This window comes from Eulemur rufifrons, chromosome 13 (genome assembly GCF_041146395.1).
Source record: "Eulemur rufifrons isolate Redbay chromosome 13, OSU_ERuf_1, whole genome shotgun sequence".
NCBI classification, from domain to species: Eukaryota; Metazoa; Chordata; class Mammalia; order Primates; family Lemuridae; genus Eulemur; species Eulemur rufifrons.
Genome location: NC_090995.1, coordinates 10,856,455 through 10,873,682, shown reverse-complemented (window position 1 = coordinate 10,873,682; position 17,228 = coordinate 10,856,455). Strand labels below are relative to the sequence as shown.

General features: G+C 38.5%; 1 protein-coding gene across 2 annotated transcripts in view; it reads right to left on the bottom strand.

Moving 5' to 3' along the window:
* Positions 1-10,072: 10,072 nt before the first annotated feature.
* Positions 10,073-17,228, bottom strand: part of KLHL8 (kelch like family member 8) — a 35,372-nt gene continuing 28,216 nt past the window's right edge. For both annotated transcript variants that reach the window (XM_069485527.1, XM_069485528.1), the window contains exons 7-10: positions 15,138-15,306; positions 14,760-14,919; positions 11,461-11,662; positions 10,073-11,225 (exon numbers count right to left, since the gene is read on the bottom strand). In XM_069485527.1, coding sequence (XP_069341628.1) covers positions 11,102-11,225; positions 11,461-11,662; positions 14,760-14,919; positions 15,138-15,306 — 655 coding nt within the window. In that variant the 3' untranslated portion in view covers positions 10,073-11,101. The remainder of the gene's footprint in view (positions 11,226-11,460; positions 11,663-14,759; positions 14,920-15,137; positions 15,307-17,228) is intronic.

Below are 17,228 nucleotides of genomic sequence, written 5' to 3'. Positions count from 1 at the left end.
GGCACACCGTGAAATGAATGTCAAGTTTAAGAAGCCAGCTTTGAGCTTTAGACTTCTCATTCGTGCCCATTTCCCAAGTGCAATGTGCCGAATGAGCCACCAGAGGGCCACCGTTTCCTTACCAGCCCCCAGCCTTTTTGGCACCAGGGACCGATTTCAGGGAAGACAATTTTTTCACCTGGTGGGAAGAGGGGAAAGGAGGGAAGGCGGAGCTCAGGCGTGCTGAGAGCGAGGGGAGCGGCTGTAAATGCAGAGGAAGCTCCGCTCCCTTGGCCGCTGCTCACCACCTGCTCTGCAGCCCTTGGTTCCCAGGTTTCATGGAAGACGACTCTTCCACGCACGGGAGGCAGGGTGCGGGGGTGGGGAACGAACTCTGCAGCCCGGTCCCTAACAGGCCACAGACCGGCACCGCACTGCAGCCTGACAGTGGGGGACCGCAGCACGAAAGATGCTGTTTTAAAGGACCATACCTTGATTTAACCATAGTCACACGACTTCACCACCAGTAGAATGGATATAAGCAAAGAAAAAGGCAACACCAGTGTCAAGAGAGAATGAAGAGACACTGGAAGCCTCATACTTTGCTGGTGGAAATGTAACATGGGACAGCCACTTTGGGTAACAGTTTGCAGCTTCTTAAAAAGTTATAATCCACTGACCATAAAGCTCAGCAATTCCACTTACGTGAACCTACCCAAGATAAATGAAAACATGCTCACATGAAGACATGTTCATGAACACTCATCACATCACAACTAATAGCCAACAACTGGAAACAATCCAAATGACCAACGAATAAACAAAATGGGACAGGCATATGCTGGAATATTATTCAGCAATAAAAATGCTACACTGTGGATGAGGTGAACCTCAAAAATATGTTTAGTGAAAGAATCCAGGCCGGGCGCGGTGGCTCACGCCTGTAATCCTAGCACTCTGGGAGGCCGAGGTGGGCGGATCGTTTGAGCTCAGGAGTTCGAGACCAGCCTGAGCAAGAATGAGACCCCAACTCTACTAAAAATAGAAAGAAATTATATATGGACAGCTAAAAATATATATAGAAAAAATTAGCCGGGCATGGTGGTGCATGCCTGTAGTCCCAGCTACTCGGGAGGCTGAGACAGGAGGATCTCTTGAGCCCAGGAGTTTGAGGTTGCTGTGAGCTAGGCTGACGCCACGGCACTCACTCTAGCCTGGGCAATAGAGAGAGACTCTGTCTCAAAAAAAAAAAAAAAAAAAAAAAAAAAAATCCAGATGCAAAAGACTATACATATAGTATGAATCAATTTATATGAAATACTCAGAAAAGGCAAATTCACAGCACAGCAGCGGCTACTGAGGGGGAGGGAGGAGTGGAAACTGACCACAGAAGGGCTCATGAGAACTGGGGGGTAACGGAAATGTTCCACGTCTGGATTATGACACTGTTAGCACAATCTATAAACTTACTGAATCCCTGAATTGTACACGTAACAATGAGTGAATTTTATGTAAATTATACCTAAATAAAACTGACCCCCAAACTGCACTGATTTAGTCCTGCGTTAGAAGAGGTACTGGGAACTGAAACAAGTGAATGAAAACAAATGCACCGTGTATCAGGATGTGATGCAAACAGCTACGATGTCATTCAGTTCTGAGATCTGGTTTCCAGACAGGAAAAAAGATCACTATTTGCGAACGAACAAGGGGAAATCAGGGGATTTATGGTCAGGTAAGAATTTTATTACTTTTGGCCAAAGGCTGTTACATTTGTTATATTAAACAGAAACACTGGTTTAAAAAGAAAGGTTGTAAAGTTTCAGGCAGAATGCAATTATTTTCTGAATCTCCGTCTGTACTCTGGAGCCACAATTATGAAGGGATTTACAACACAGCAGTGTGCTGAGGGACTGCCATCATCTAACATAACTGATACCCGGGACTGGACGGGCAGAGAGAGACACTTGTAGTGACAGGTCGTGAAAGGGCTTTCTAAAATACCGAATAGTCTTACAGTTCCTTTCATGATCTCCTAGTTTACATTTACTTAAGAAATTTCAGGTATAATAAATATAAGGGACCAAAAAGCTCATTCTGTTAAGGTCTAAGGAAGATATTCAACAAATTTTACAGAGAAATACAGTGGCATGTCAGAGAAAAGTGAGTATCAAGACAAAACTAGGCCTTTTCTTTGCCTTCTAGAATGGTAGTGACTGGTGGGGTTATGAGAGACAAGATCATCTGAAGAGCTCTCCCATTAGTATTTAATAGTTCTCAGTTAAAACTATAAACAAAATACTTTTTTTTTTTTTTGAGACAGAGTCTCACTCTGTTGCCCAGGCTAGAGTGAGTGCCGTGGCGTCAGCCTAGCTCACAGCAACCTCAAACTCCTGGGCTCAAGTGATCCTCCTGTCTCAGCCTCCCGAGTAGCTGGGACTACAGGCATGCACCACCATGCCCGGCTAATTTTTTCTATATATATTTTTAGCTGTCCATATATAATTTCTTTCTATTTTTAGTAGAGTTGGGGTCTCGCTCTTGCTCAGGCTGGTCTCGAACTCCTGAGCTCAAACGATCCGCCCACCTCGGCCTCCCAGAGTGCTGGGATTACAGGCGTGAGCCACCGCGCCCGGCCAACAAAATACTTTTAAATGCTTTATTGGGCTCTCAGGAAAGCAGGGAAACCTCCAAGAGCCAAGAGGGGCAGACCCTAACCAGGAGTGGTCTGAAACCGGAAAGCCAAAGCTGCCCTGAGGACAACAGCCACCATCAGCACTGGGACTAGAAAACTAAGTCCTGGAGCCACAGCAAGGGGAGGAGCCAAGAAGAGAGCTAACATGTCCCAGGTCAGTTTTGTTCCCCGATCTGGAGAAACATGCAAAACCTGACAGAGAACTTTCCCAATTTAGAACGTCTGGTCCCACGGGTTCAACTAAGTGTACATCTACAAATAAAAATCACCAAGCACAGGAAGAATGACACACCCTAAGGAAACGTTCAGCAGAGAATATAAACACATTCAGAACCCCAAAGACTTCAGATCCTAGAATTACTGGCTACAGGATATAAAGATAACTATATGGGGACATGAAGTGTCCCCAAAATAAGAAACCAAAGAAAAAGAGTAAGTCCTGGCCAGGCACGGTGGCTCACGCCTGTAATTCTAGCACTCTGGGAGGCCGAGGTGGAACGATCGCTTGAGCTCAGGAGTTCGAGACCAGCGTGAGCAAGAGCGAGACCCTGTCTCTATGAAAAAATAGAAAGAAATTAGCCAGGCAACTAAAAATGAAAAAATTAGCCGGGCCGTGGGGGTGCACGCCTATAGTCCCAGCTACTTGGGAGGCTGAGGCAGGAGGATTGCTTGAGCCAAGGAGTTTTGAGGTTGCTGTGAGCTATGATCATGCCACTGTTACTCTAGCCAAGGTGACTGAGCAAGAATAGTGTTCTTTTTCTAAAAAATTAGCATATACCTCGTCAAAAAATCTACACACACACACGATGAAAGCGAATCGTAAGATGTAATTCAACATACACTTTCCTCTGTTGACAGATCAAACAGCCAAAAGAAAAAAATGGCGAATTACAGCGTAAGACTTGCACGACACAATTTGATAAAATGTACAAATATAGAAATTGCACCAAAACATCAGAGTCAGACTTTCCAAGAATACATAAATAATTGCAAAATTTCATAACTGGCCATAAAACAAGTTTCGATACATTTCCAAGAGGTGGAATCACACAGATCCTGACTTCTGACCAAATGAAATTACAATTTTTTTTTAATTATAATTTAAAAGTATACTTCAAAATTCATGGGTCAAAGAAAAACTTGTAATGAACATTTTAAACACATCTGGAAGCAAACATTAATGATAATAATACATATAAAACCTATGAGGTCCAGCAACTAATGGAATTTTTAAAAATAAAGCTTACTGACACTGACTCAAAATAAAAATCCCAAATGAACCAAAAAGATAGTGAATTGGTAGTTAAAACTTTTTCCTCAAAAGAAAACTGTAGGTCCAAGTGGTTTTACTAGTAAGTTCTATCAAATGTCCAGAAATGGATTATTTTAATGTTAAATACTTCAGAAAATAGAAAAAAGAATACTCCGTAACTCAATTCTGTGAGTAAAACTATAAAAACAGACAGACAAGGACAGTATAAGAAAGAAAAATTATAGCCCAATTCTACTCATGAGTAGATGCAAAAGTCCAAAGCAAAACATTAGCAAACTACGGGAGTATATATTTTTTAAACAATCACTATTTAATGATCAACTTGGGCTTGTCCCAAGAATGTAAAGATGGCTCAACATTCATGTATCTTTAAATATATTTCAATTCACCACATCACCAGATTAAGTAGAAAAAATATACACTTACCTCAAGAGATGAAAAAAAGGTGTTCCATGAAATTCAACATTTTATAATAAAAGCTCAGCAAATCATAACTTCCTTGTCCTCATAACGAGTAGCAAAACCTAGGAAGATTCAATACTGTAGAGCTGTCAATAGTCCCTTAGCAGTCTACAGATTAAATGGGATTTCGGGGTAGGACAGTGGGAGGGAGGGAGGGGAGGAATGAATCTTCTAGAGCTGCTTGTTTTTCATCCTCAAGGAATTTGACAAACTGATTTTCATATTGAATAAAAGAGCAAAAAGCCAAGAACACTCCTTAAGAAAAATAAAATGGGGAGAGACTGGCCCTACCATGTATCAAGACATATAATCAAGTTACAGCAATTAAACTAATGTGCTACTTGGTCCTTGGTTATTAGGCAAATTGACCAATGGAACAGAACAGAAAGTCCCAAAATAAACATTTACTTACATGGAAATTTGCCATTGTAGCCTAAGTCTCTGAGGAAAGCATGGATTGGTCAATAAAAGGTACAGAGGAAATTGGTTTTCTACATAGTAAAAAAGTGAAAATTTTTATTTATCACACACATATATAAATCAATTCCAGGTGGATTAGAGACTTAACTATGAGACATTTTTGATATTTAGAAGAGACTATAAGCACCTATGACGTTGGGATAGAGAACTCTTATTTCTTAAGACACCAAAAGGACTCACATTTGAATATATTAAAGTTAAAAAGTTTTGTTCACAAAAAACCAAAGTGAAAAGATAAGCCACAAACCGGGAGAAGATATATGCAACAAAAGATAAAGAACAAAAAGATTAGTATCTTGAATTTTATGAAGAATTTTTTTTTTTTTTTTCTGAGACAGAGTCTCACTCTGTTGCCCGGGCTAGAGTGCCGTGGCGTCAGCCTCACTCACAGCAACCTCAAACTCCTGGGCTCAAGCGATCCTCCTGCCTCAGCCTCCCGAGTAGCTGGGACTACAGGCATGTGCCACCATGCCCAGCTAATTTTTTTCTGTATATATTTTTAGTTGTCCAGCTAATTTCTTTCTATTTTTAGTAGAGACAGGGTCTCACTCTTGCTCAGGCTGGCCTCGAACTCCTGACCTCGAACAATCCTCCCACCTCGGCCTCCCAGAGTGCTAGGATTACAGGCGTGAGCCACCACGCCCGGTCAAGAACTCTTAATAAGAGAAAAAACAGAAAAATGAACAAGATATCGAGAATTATTTCACAGAAGACACAGGAATGACTAACATAAAAATATGTTCAACTTATTAATAATCAGGAAAATGAAAATTAACGCCACAATAAAATACCACTTTACACCTACCCAATTGGCAAGAATTAGGTCTTACAATAGCCAGCGAAGGAGAAATCGTATTGTCAGCTGGCACAACCACTGTGGAAAGCAGCAATGCTCACCATTGTATCACCAATGTAGGCACAAACATTTGGGAAAACAACTTGGCATTATCTTTTCAAACTGTCATGAAGCTGATCAGGCACATACCTTACCAATTACCAACTTTGCTTCTAGGCATACACTCTGAAGAAACTCTTGGACATGAGCACCAAGAAACTGTAAATGAATGTTCACTTCAACATTATTTGTGAAAGAAAAAAAAGTGAAAACCGTACCCAACATAAATTGTAAAACTGCACCTGTTGAATAAAAACATCAAATTACATAAGACTATATATAGTATGATACTGTCTTTTATAAAGCTCATGAACAAAAGTAAACAATATGTGGTTTACGGACGTGTAAAAATAAAAGAAAAAAAAAAAAACAAAGAAATGATAGATTCAAGACAATGTCCCTCTGAAGAAAAGGGTAGGCCGGGACTGGAATTGAGAAGGAACACAAAGGTAGGGTTGAAACTACCAGAAATGTTCTAGTTCTTAATTAGGGGTTACACAGGTGGGTTACTATTATGCTTCATAACTTCTATGTTTATGTATGTATCAAATATTAAATATAGACACACAGTGACCGGAAATACTTTCACACTGCTAAAAGAGACTGTGATACAGGAAATCATCTTTCCCTAAATGTACATATGCTATATTACCTTGTGAAAGCAGAGGTATGAGCTCATGGAAGTGGAATAGTTTTGAGTTTTTTAGTCACAAAGAGTCCTGGTGTACCACTAATTCGCTGTGGATCTTGACAAGTTCATTAATGTCTTTGAGCCTATTTTGTTAACTGTAAAATGCAGAATTACTGTAAAGGCCAAAAATGTTATCATACAGGGACTGCTACATACGATATTTTAAAAAATGGTAGTTAATACTCCCCATGGCTATTACTCAAATCTAAGAAACCCCTTATACTCTAGTACGTTTGTTCAGGTGGACTGAATTTAGCCTCAACCACTAAGATAATAGAAGAGTGACTTGGTAAAAACAACCAAAAGATACACCAGAATTTTTGCATTCAAATAAGGCTGCACCGCAAAGAGGCCGTACACCTCTTTCACTGACCGTACTAGTGCTCAGGATTATTTTTGGAAATCTTTCATTGGAACTGTTTACTTTTGAAAACATTGTTATCAGTAGTGGAAAACCTTAATTCTTGGAGAGTAGATTTCACCTGTGGAAACGGCCATAAAATATTTTGAGTCAAGTCTGATGAATAAAGTGCACTGGTCCATAATTAAGATTCTGGTCAAAAAATAGTTTATTTTCGTCAAGACAGAGTCTATCTTGCCCAGGCTGGTCTGGAACTCCTGAGCAATAAGCGATCCTCCCACATCAGCTTCTGAAGTGCTGGAATTACAGGCGCAAAGCCACTGTCCCGGCCATATTCTGGTCAAAATTAACACATGACTGTAATGAGGCTAATACTCTCGAGTGACTTACAAATGAACTCTTCAGGCTATTTTCACAGATGAGTTTCAGAAACGTTTTTGGCAATGGCAACACTGCGTTAAAAAGAGCCACCACTTCATGAACGTTACTACTTGGAAGGACGACAGTTACCTTAATGCAGAGAGTCTCGTTTCTACGTAGCACAAATCTGAAATTACTATAAAAGACAACTGCTTAAGATTCGTGAAACTACTTTGTATCAGTTGCCTTTACCCTTTAATTATTGTAAGGCTAACAAAGAACTTTCTATTTTCAGATAAAGATTCTTTGTATAAGAAAAAAACATGATAGCCAACTTACTAAATCAATTTTGTATTTGAGGGATAGAGAATAAACAATTACACAGTTTTGACATAATCCTCTAGCAAGCAAATAATGAGAAGCAAAGTTACAAAGACCATATAGAAAGAAGTTCTTTTCAATAGATATCTGCAATTTATTTTGAATTAATAAATGGCACTGATGTGACCCCAACTCTTTGATATCAGCACTTGGTAGTATATATAATTACTTATCATTCTGATTTGCTGGAGTGTTATAACATAAATTTATAAATGGTTTTAGGAAAATATTATAGAGAAGTTTTATTGCCACTTGTAATTTCACAAGAGGGGGAAAGAGACATTGCCAATGACATCCCAATAATAATTTCTTTACAAGTCTGGTCTGAGAAACCACAGATACATTCTTTTTTTTTTTTTTTTTTTTGAGACAGAGTCTCACTCTGTTGCCCAGGCTAGAGTGAGTGCCATGGCGTCAGCCTAGCTCACAGCAACCTCAGACTCCTGAGCTCAAGGGATCCTCCTGTCTCAGCCTCCCGAGTAGCTGGGACTACAGGCATGCACCACCATGCCCGGCTAATTTTTTCTATATATATATTTTTAGCTGTCCATATAATTTCTTTCTATTTTTAGTAGAGATGGGGTCTCGCTCTTGCTCAGGCTGGTCTCGAACTCCTGAGCTCAAACGATCCGCCCACCTCGGCCTCCCAGAGTGCTAGGATTACAGGCGTGAGCCACCGCGCCCGGCCCATTCTTAACTGATAAAACATGAATTAGATTTTAAACGCATTCTCCCTTTATCATATAAGACATAGAGAAAAAGGCAGCAAAGAAAATTCTCAAGTTTACCGTTTTCAAGAATAGTTTATGCAATTTCAATAACCCCTTATCTAGGCATTTAACAGCATTATAAATTCAAAGTTCACTTTGGAATTAAGAGAATGAATGACATTCCTTAAAGGGAGTACAAAGTTTATTCACATATTTTGGAAATAATCAGTTACATGATATAGTGAAATTAGTCAAAAACAAAATCAAAGTAATTTGCTTTTAAAGTGGCGGTGCAATCTATTTAATAGTAAAGCAGTGGCTTTAAGGACCAACTGAGAATCACACGGAAGCACCTAGAAACATTCCTTGAAGAAATATGCACATTTTCGCTGTTTCTCTTTTCCATTTAAAATTTCAATATTTTAGTCTATTTTGTATCACTTTTGGGTAGGTGCTGTTAACCTCTGAGGTTAAAGTGATAGGCCTCACAGTAAAGTAGCCCTCTTCTCTGAAGAGTTGAATATTTCATCTCTTCACCTATGAATATAATCATTTTTCAATTTCATGATTCCTTCAGCCTGATTCTCATTTTATATCTCAAAGAATGTGCTTCTGTCCAATAAAGAGACTGTGGGTACTGATTATGCTATTTATCTTTTCACACTATTGTCAGGTCCTTCAAGGCAAGGCAAGACTGCCCACACACAACGTAACAGCCAGCCACGTGTTCCCTTTACTCCACTTTACTGTCCTTGTGAGCATTTCATATTCTATGGATGGTGAGGGCTCCAACTTAGTATGTTAGAGGACCGCTGTATCATAAAAACCAGTAATGAAGATGTAATACTTATGCCCCCAAACTCTATACACTTAACAAAGGCAGAAATATGTTAAAGAAAAAAACCATTTTAAATAATCTTAGAAAATAATAAGATCCTTCCCCTCCTGAAAATAAATACAACAAACATACTAGTAAGCATAGCTAAACAAGCAGTATAACACAAGAACTCCATTAGACACGAGAAAAACGGACAGCTGCAGCCAGGTTTTGAGGCTTGCAGCAAATCCACTAAGTGCTAGAGATTTAAATGCTTTTGGAACTGACTGAAATACGGTTGTTGCACAAGAGAACACTGGTCCAGATCCAGCAATGATTTATGAACTTGTCCACAAGTGACAGCAGAAAAAATACTAATAGCGTAATTCGGGAACATTTAAATCTGCTTCATGAAAGACGTTTATCTGCCAGCCTGAGCCCTCTTAAAATTTGTTCTTTTTCTGGTTTGATATACCCAGTACGTACTGGCTTTTATAATGTGGCTTTCCCACCCTACTATACTGGCATGTCCAGGATCCCATTTAATGAGACCGTACAAGCTATTAATTCGTCAATGAACTTCTGGGCTGGATGGATGGGGGAGTGTTTTTCACTGCCCCAGCTTCCCTTATGAAACGTAACTGGCCAGCAGCGAACTGCAATAAATTCTAAGGCAAAACTAAATGAAAATGTAGGAAGGCCTGGAAGAGAGGTGCCAAACTACACTGCAAATACAAAATAGGATATTTTACTGCTCTTAATAAATATTTATAAAAATATATACATTTAATGAATAGGCCATTTTACAATGCTGGTAAAAACCATGAAAAGCTGTTAAATCAGTAAGCGCCTCAATATCCTGGCTTCAAATTAATATACAGAAATATTTTCAATTAAATGTCAATAAATATACTGGAGGGGATTAAATATAAGGAGAAAAACAGTAGTTTCCATTTTTCTGTTTTTACCAACGTTTTATTGGTTAATGATGGGACTGAACTAATTAATAAATGGCAGTCCATAAAGGGTTTCTGTAAAAACGTATTCATATTCTGATAATAAATAAATCCAGATTCTGTACAGTGGGGAAAACCAGAATGGTGGCAAGTAACAGAATAGAAAGATAATAAATCCTGGGTTCAAAATCAAATGATTAAAGAAGAGAGTTCAAGGTTTTTTCAGATTCCCCATACTAAAGAATCACATTCTGTATCAATCCTTCGCACTAGAGTAATGACAAATCTAAAACTTTCTCTAATATAATATTTCCTCTGGTTCACGTTTTGCTTATTATGAAACACTTTTTGCATGAGATGAAAAAAATGAAACTATAAACTCTTTTGGATGGTCTTTCGGTGCCCTGGCAATTCCAACTGAAATTAAAGAATTCTCATAGCACTCCTATAAGCTAAAAATGCAGCCAAGTGGCACTCAAAAAGACGACACATTTTTCTACTTCTGTAAATATCCAAGAAATTGAAAAATCGACACATAGGAAAAAAGCAAGGCATAAATTCATCAGCACCACGTAGAAATGATCTTCAAAAGGAACAGGTCTCTTACGTGTCCTTGTGTTGATGAATAGGTTCTAATCTTCCCTCTAGGAAAAAAATCCACTGCCTGAGGTTAATACCTTTAGGCAAAAGAAAAGGTAAAACTCAACAAATTATATTTTGATTCATCCAAATTAAAAAAAAAAAGATTTCAAGGTTTTGATACTCCTTTAAGTATCTTTTTGGAGCAGGTTTGCTTTTAAGTTAGACTGTCTTCCTTCCCTACTCCATTGTTTGCTACAGCAGGAATTATCAAATTTAACTTTATTACTAACAATTCTTCAGCTACCATTCCAAAAGTTGTACTTAGTCACAATACAACAGTTAACACTTAACTAAGACTCTAGCTGTAGTTAAAAACTGCTCAAAGGTGGTCATCTCAAAATCTTGGTTGTCTTTCCTGCCGATCAGATAGGACTCCATTGTTGGTGGCTGAAATTCAAATCACATACAGTCAACCACAGTATTGGATCCACGGCCTACATCTCGAATCTGGCTAGTTAAACAGGCACACACAGCTACTCCTGCTCCAGCTCTGCAGTGAGACACGGATCCAACAAGCTCCCACCTGAAAAGACAGAGGAGAAAGAAAATTATCTTAAAGCATGATTGACTTTACTCCAAATACCAACCAAAGACAAGAAACTCCCCATTGGGGGATTGGTTTTGAAAGATGGCAAGCTTCCAGGAGATTACATATCCCGAAGTTTTGTATTGACAACTGCAACTAACAATATTTGAATACTCTGAAGTAATCTATCACGGCAAGATACCATGAAGCACAGAGAGAACATGTCAATTACCGGTTCAGCACGGGATCGAATGCTTCCACCGTGTTTAAGTACGCATTGCCATTGTGACCGCCGACCGCAAAGATCTTGCCCATCACGGTTGCGATCCCCACGCCGCCCCTGGGAGTGGTAAGTGCCGCCACATAATCCCACTTGTTGCTTCGAGGGTCATACCGCTCAACCGAACTCAGAGGAGAATTATCATCAAAACCACCTATGTGAAGAAATATTTTAAACATAGCATCCCACTTCGTAGAAATTAACTACTGAATCTCAATTCAACAGCCATTACAACCCAATCTTTTAAAACCATTTTAAAATGGCTTAGACAAAATTAGAAAAAAAAAAAAAGTCAGCCCAACACTTATCTACCACCAATAACAACTATTATCAGAAATTACCTACAATTCAACTGAAGATAATGTAAGAGATATTGTTAACTCAATACCAGGATTAAAAATCTTAAAGTGGGAAAAACTGGAGTCCCTCTATCTAAGCAGGTAATTTAGGGGAAAAAAAAGCACATACATTCATATGATTTGTCTTTAGCTTCCCACGGTCAAGCAGAATAGTACAGAAATTCCTTCTCTGTGTATTATATTTTGTTTGTTTCTGAGACAGTACCTCACTCTGTTGCTCAAGCTCAAGTGCAGTGGCATCATCATAGCTCACTACAGCCTCCAGCTCCTGAACTCAAGCAATCCTCCTGCTTCAGCCTCCCAAGTAGCTGGGACTACAGGTGCATGGCACCATGCCTGGCTCATTTTTATTTTTTGTAGAGACTAGAGTCTCACTGTGTTGCCCAGGCTGGTCTCAAACTCCTGGCCTCAAGCAATCCTCCAGCCTCAGCCTCCCAAAATGCTAGGATTACAGGCATGAACCATCATACCCAGCCTGTATTTTTAAACAGTAAGAAGGCTTGAAAAGGGAATAAAAAACTACACTAAGTCATATATTTAATCTAGATATAAGTTAACTGTTTACCTTAATACTATAATTGCCGTTATAATTAGAAATGGACTATGATTGAATTCTCACCAATTTTTGCCAAAACTACATCTTGTGGCTACATATTCTAGATGATGACAATCCTTTCTATAGATCATTCTAACAATGTACTTAATATATTCCTGAGGGTTAAATATAGAGACTGTTATTTTAACAGTGTTCTTTCCTTTAAAAAATACATGTATCTCTTTATAGGCTCCAAGTTTAAATGAATAATAGCTCTCTTTGGTGACTCAGCCTACTTTACTGAGAACAGAAAGTATTGATATTATAATCAGTCTATTTAAAAACGAGGTCAGTTAAAAAAAACCAACTTCTGTAATGGGTTTACTTTTATTAAATCAACTTAATTAAAATAAAATTCACCAATTTTATGTGTATACTTCCATGTACACAGTAGTGTCATCACCACAACCATGATAGAAAACGTTTTTCATTATAATTAAGGGTTTGGTTTTAATTATTGCTCATGTTAATGTAGGGGATTAAACTTTTAAGAGTTGTATTTTCCATAGCCTGCTTTTTCACTGGTTACCTATCATTTCCCTAGATCATGCATATAAATGTATAATAAAAAATTCAAAGCAGAGGAACATAAAAAGCGAAATGCAATTAAGTTGTCAGACATACCCATACTTTCAAAGTTTACTTATTCAAGTTAGTTATACTCGTTTTAAGTAGGACCTGAATGACCACGAAGTGTTTCCCCCCTTTTTACTTTAAGAAATTTAGGGGGTACAAGTTGAATTCCATTGCATGTGTACACTGTACAGTGGTGATGTCTGGGCGTTTAATGTACCCATCACTGGAATAGTGTGCATTGTCCCCAATAGGTACAATTTTTCATTCCTCACCTCCTGCCACCCTCCCTGCTTTTGAGTCTCCAGTGTCCGTTATACCACTGTGTGTCCTTGTGTAGCCATAGTTTAGCTCCCACTTATGAATGAGAACGTGTGGCATTTCTTTTTCTGTTCCCAAGGCAGTTTTTAAAAAAATGTTCAACCTCAGTTATTCTTATTTTGACTATGTTTGTTCCTAACTGTGAGGTCCAGAAGATTTGATAAGTAACAGCAACAACGATACTCCTGTGGACATAGTAACATCGTCAATGTCTACGGCAGGTAGAGGCTGTGAGAGGCAGCAAGAGTGTACCGTAAGAACTTTGGATTCAAACATACCCAAGTTCAAATTCCAGCTCTGTCACCTGTTTCGGCATGTGACTATGAGTAAATTATTCACTCAGAGCTGCTATGATGATCAGGTGAGATCTAGAGTTAAACTATGTTATTTGCTTTCTTCTTCAAAACACACGAGCATCGAAAGATTCAGTAATTACTTCTACTACTTGCAGATATTAAAACACTAACAACATCGCACTCTCTTATCAAGAACTGTAAGTTCTATAACACAATTAACAGCACCATGTACAAGTCAATGTGACATATGCCAGTAACAACCTCTCTGAACCCACCTGCTGCTCTGTAGAGGAAGGTATTACTAGTCACGATACAGCTACTCATGTACTGGGTAACTACAAAGTGCCCGACACTGTTGGAGATGCTTGACATACATTATCTCTAATTCTTAAAACAATTCTGAAAGGCGTTATTGTTCCCATTTCATGATCATTTAAAGCCCTGCTACTGGAACTGTGCTGTGTGGACCTGAAACAGCATCCTTATCACCTGAGAACTGTGTGAAACAAAAGATCCTTTGCAATGTATTAATAACATCTCCACATTATTCACAGGCACATTAAAGTTTGAGAAAGCAGTTACCTAATATTCCTTCCAACTCTGCAATTAAGTAAATCAAAAAGCAATATAAAGACTGACATAGCTTTTACTCATATGATGTCCCTACTGGCTTAAAGTATTCAACATCATTTCTCTTGAAATGAAGTTGAGAAAAAGAAGTCTTAGACCTTTTAAGATTTTATTTAGCAAAGCACATTCAATTTGTGTCCTTACATTTAAAAACATACACCTTATTTAAATGTAATCCCTACTTTAAATCTATTTGCTATGCCTATAAAAATGAGGTAGAAATTTTAAACATGAAAAGTGAAGATTTAAACAAAAAAGCATGAATGTGAACCTTTAATTCAAAAGCATCATACTGTACCCCATAAACATGTACAATTATGTGTCAGTTATACACAAAATTAAAAAAAAAAAAGTTCAAAAGTGTATCTTGATTCCACTTAAGGCTAAATGCAATACAATTTTTGTTATTGTGTTGTTATATGACATCTGTCATCCCATATCCTGATAAACTAAACTGGAGAAATACCATCCACTCACCAACAACGTATAAGCAACCATGAAGCTCACTAACTCCATTGCCTGCTCTCCGTTGACCCATTTCTTTAACTTCTATCCACTTATCCAGATGTGGATCATACCTTTCCACACTCGATAAAGAAGCCACTCCATCATTGCCACCTACTGCATAAACATGGTTCTAAATGAAGAGAGACAGACAAAACACATGACATTAGATTTTGAATTTATTTATGTATTGTCCTAATGGTAGACCAGAATGGATAAGAAAGCAGTATTTCATTGAATAATACGGTATATAATCAATATCTTCATACTGGTGATATGCATATATTGGCCGTTTCTTTGGTTACGATGTAATGCAGTGCAATTCAATGGGCAAGCTGCCATGTAACTTACTAACAGAGCCACCGAGCCAACTCCTCCGCGGGGAGTAATCATTGGTGCCACTGTACTCCACTGGTCAGATTCTATGTCGTATCTCTCCACATCATTGAAGCAAGTATTGTCATCTAACCCTCCAATTGCATAAATTGGGCCTCCTAAGGAGGCCAAAGCAATTCCTCGCCTGCAAAGACAATTAAACAGACTTTAACATCTGTGTTTGTTTCCAGGAAAAAAAAAACAATAAAAAAATTGTGCTGATGCAAGTCATTTATCATGTTAACCTTCAAATGGTAGAGTCTGTTTCCATTATTTTTAGATTGATCAAAGCTGCTGAATAAATGGCTGCAGGGCTGCCAAGCTGTGCGACTCTATGTGAACAGTGCCCCCTAGAGTTGTGCAGTGCACAGCCTGCACAGGCTACCTTAAACTCAGATAAAACAATAGATTAAAACCCAATAAAATGGCAGAAAGGAGTCCCAAATATTCAATGAGTACAACACACAATTGCGTAACAGAGAGGTTAATGAGGTGACAGGGATGGTTTGCTGTGGAGGTCAGAAGTCAGTCTTATTTCTGAATTCACGTAATTGTGGAGCTTGTTTTGTTGCAGGGTTTCATTACACCACACAAAAAATATTAATTTTTATATTACAAGCTTTATATCACATTGCTTTATTTCTGAAGGGCATTTATTTCTCCTCTTTAAAAGGAAGAGACTTCTTAACCCATGGTAAAAGCTAATTAATTTAATGGTGACCAGAAAAAATTATCTCAATTTCTTAAAAAACACACTGTAGCAATCAAAGGTTGAACTATTATAACACTATTGTTTGTTACTAACTTGCATACAAAGTAGTATACTTTATAAGCCTCTATTACCTGCTTCTTCATCTGAGACACAGCTGATATTGAGTAAATATGGGTAAAGCACTTAGAATAATGCCTGGCCCATATTTAGTGCTATGTAAGTATTAGCTAGTATTATTACTGAAGAAAGCAGCTGCTCCACTGAGAATGTAACTCTAAGCTTATCAGAGAATATCCTAGGAAAAAATTCGTAAAGATAATGTCATCATTCATTTTCTGTCTCTTTTATCTCTTTTATCTTGAATATAAAGCTATGATTTATCAAATACAGTGGTTATAAGAATTTTCAGGTGTGTGTGAACACATGTATGTCTAGCACATAAGGATATTAGATCAAGGTAGAAGGCCGGGCGCGGTGGCTCACGCCTGTAATCCTAGCACTCTGGGAGGCCGAGGAGGGTGGATCACTCAAGGTCAGGAGTTCGAGACCAGCCTGAGCAAGAGCGAGACCCCGTCTCTACTAAAAATAGAAAGAAATTATATGGACAACTAAAAATATATATATAGAAAAATTAGCCGGGCATGGTGGCGCATGCCTGTAGTCCCAGCTACTCGGGAGGCTGAGGCAGGAGGATCGCTTGAGCCCAGGAGTTTGAGGTTGCTGTGAGCTAGGCTGACGCCACGGCACTCACTCTAGCCTGGGCAACAGAGTGAGACTCTGTCTCAAAAAAAAAAAAAAAAAAAAAAGGTAGAAGTAAAGCAAGTATGTCTAATAATAATTCTTCTTCCTCCCCCAAACCACAGAAGCAGATGACATTATTGGCTATTTCCTACTCCTCAAAACTCTCTTCTCTTGATTTCCGTAACATCACACATTTGAGTTTCCTTCCAAATCTCCAGCTGGTGTTTTTCAGCTTCCTGTATCAGTGCATTCTTTACACCATCAATAAATTATGAAGTCTCCTAAGGCTCTATCCTAAGGCTTCTTATCACTCTACACTCTTTCCCTAAGCAATCTCATTCCTTCCACAGATTTATAACTCAAATATGTATTTTCAGACACATATCCAATTTCTACTTAAAAAAATCTGTCTTGCTGGCTCTTCAACCTTAACTTTAACCTGAAATGAAACTCACCACCCACCTCCCTGTGGTAGCCACAATTTTAAGACCTCCTCCCTCACCCCCAGACCTTCATCCCCTGGTGTTATTCTCATGACTACGCTACCTTATGTGGCAAAAGGAGTTTACCCCTGGGTGGGTCTCATCTAATCATACAGACCCCTCAAAAGCAGA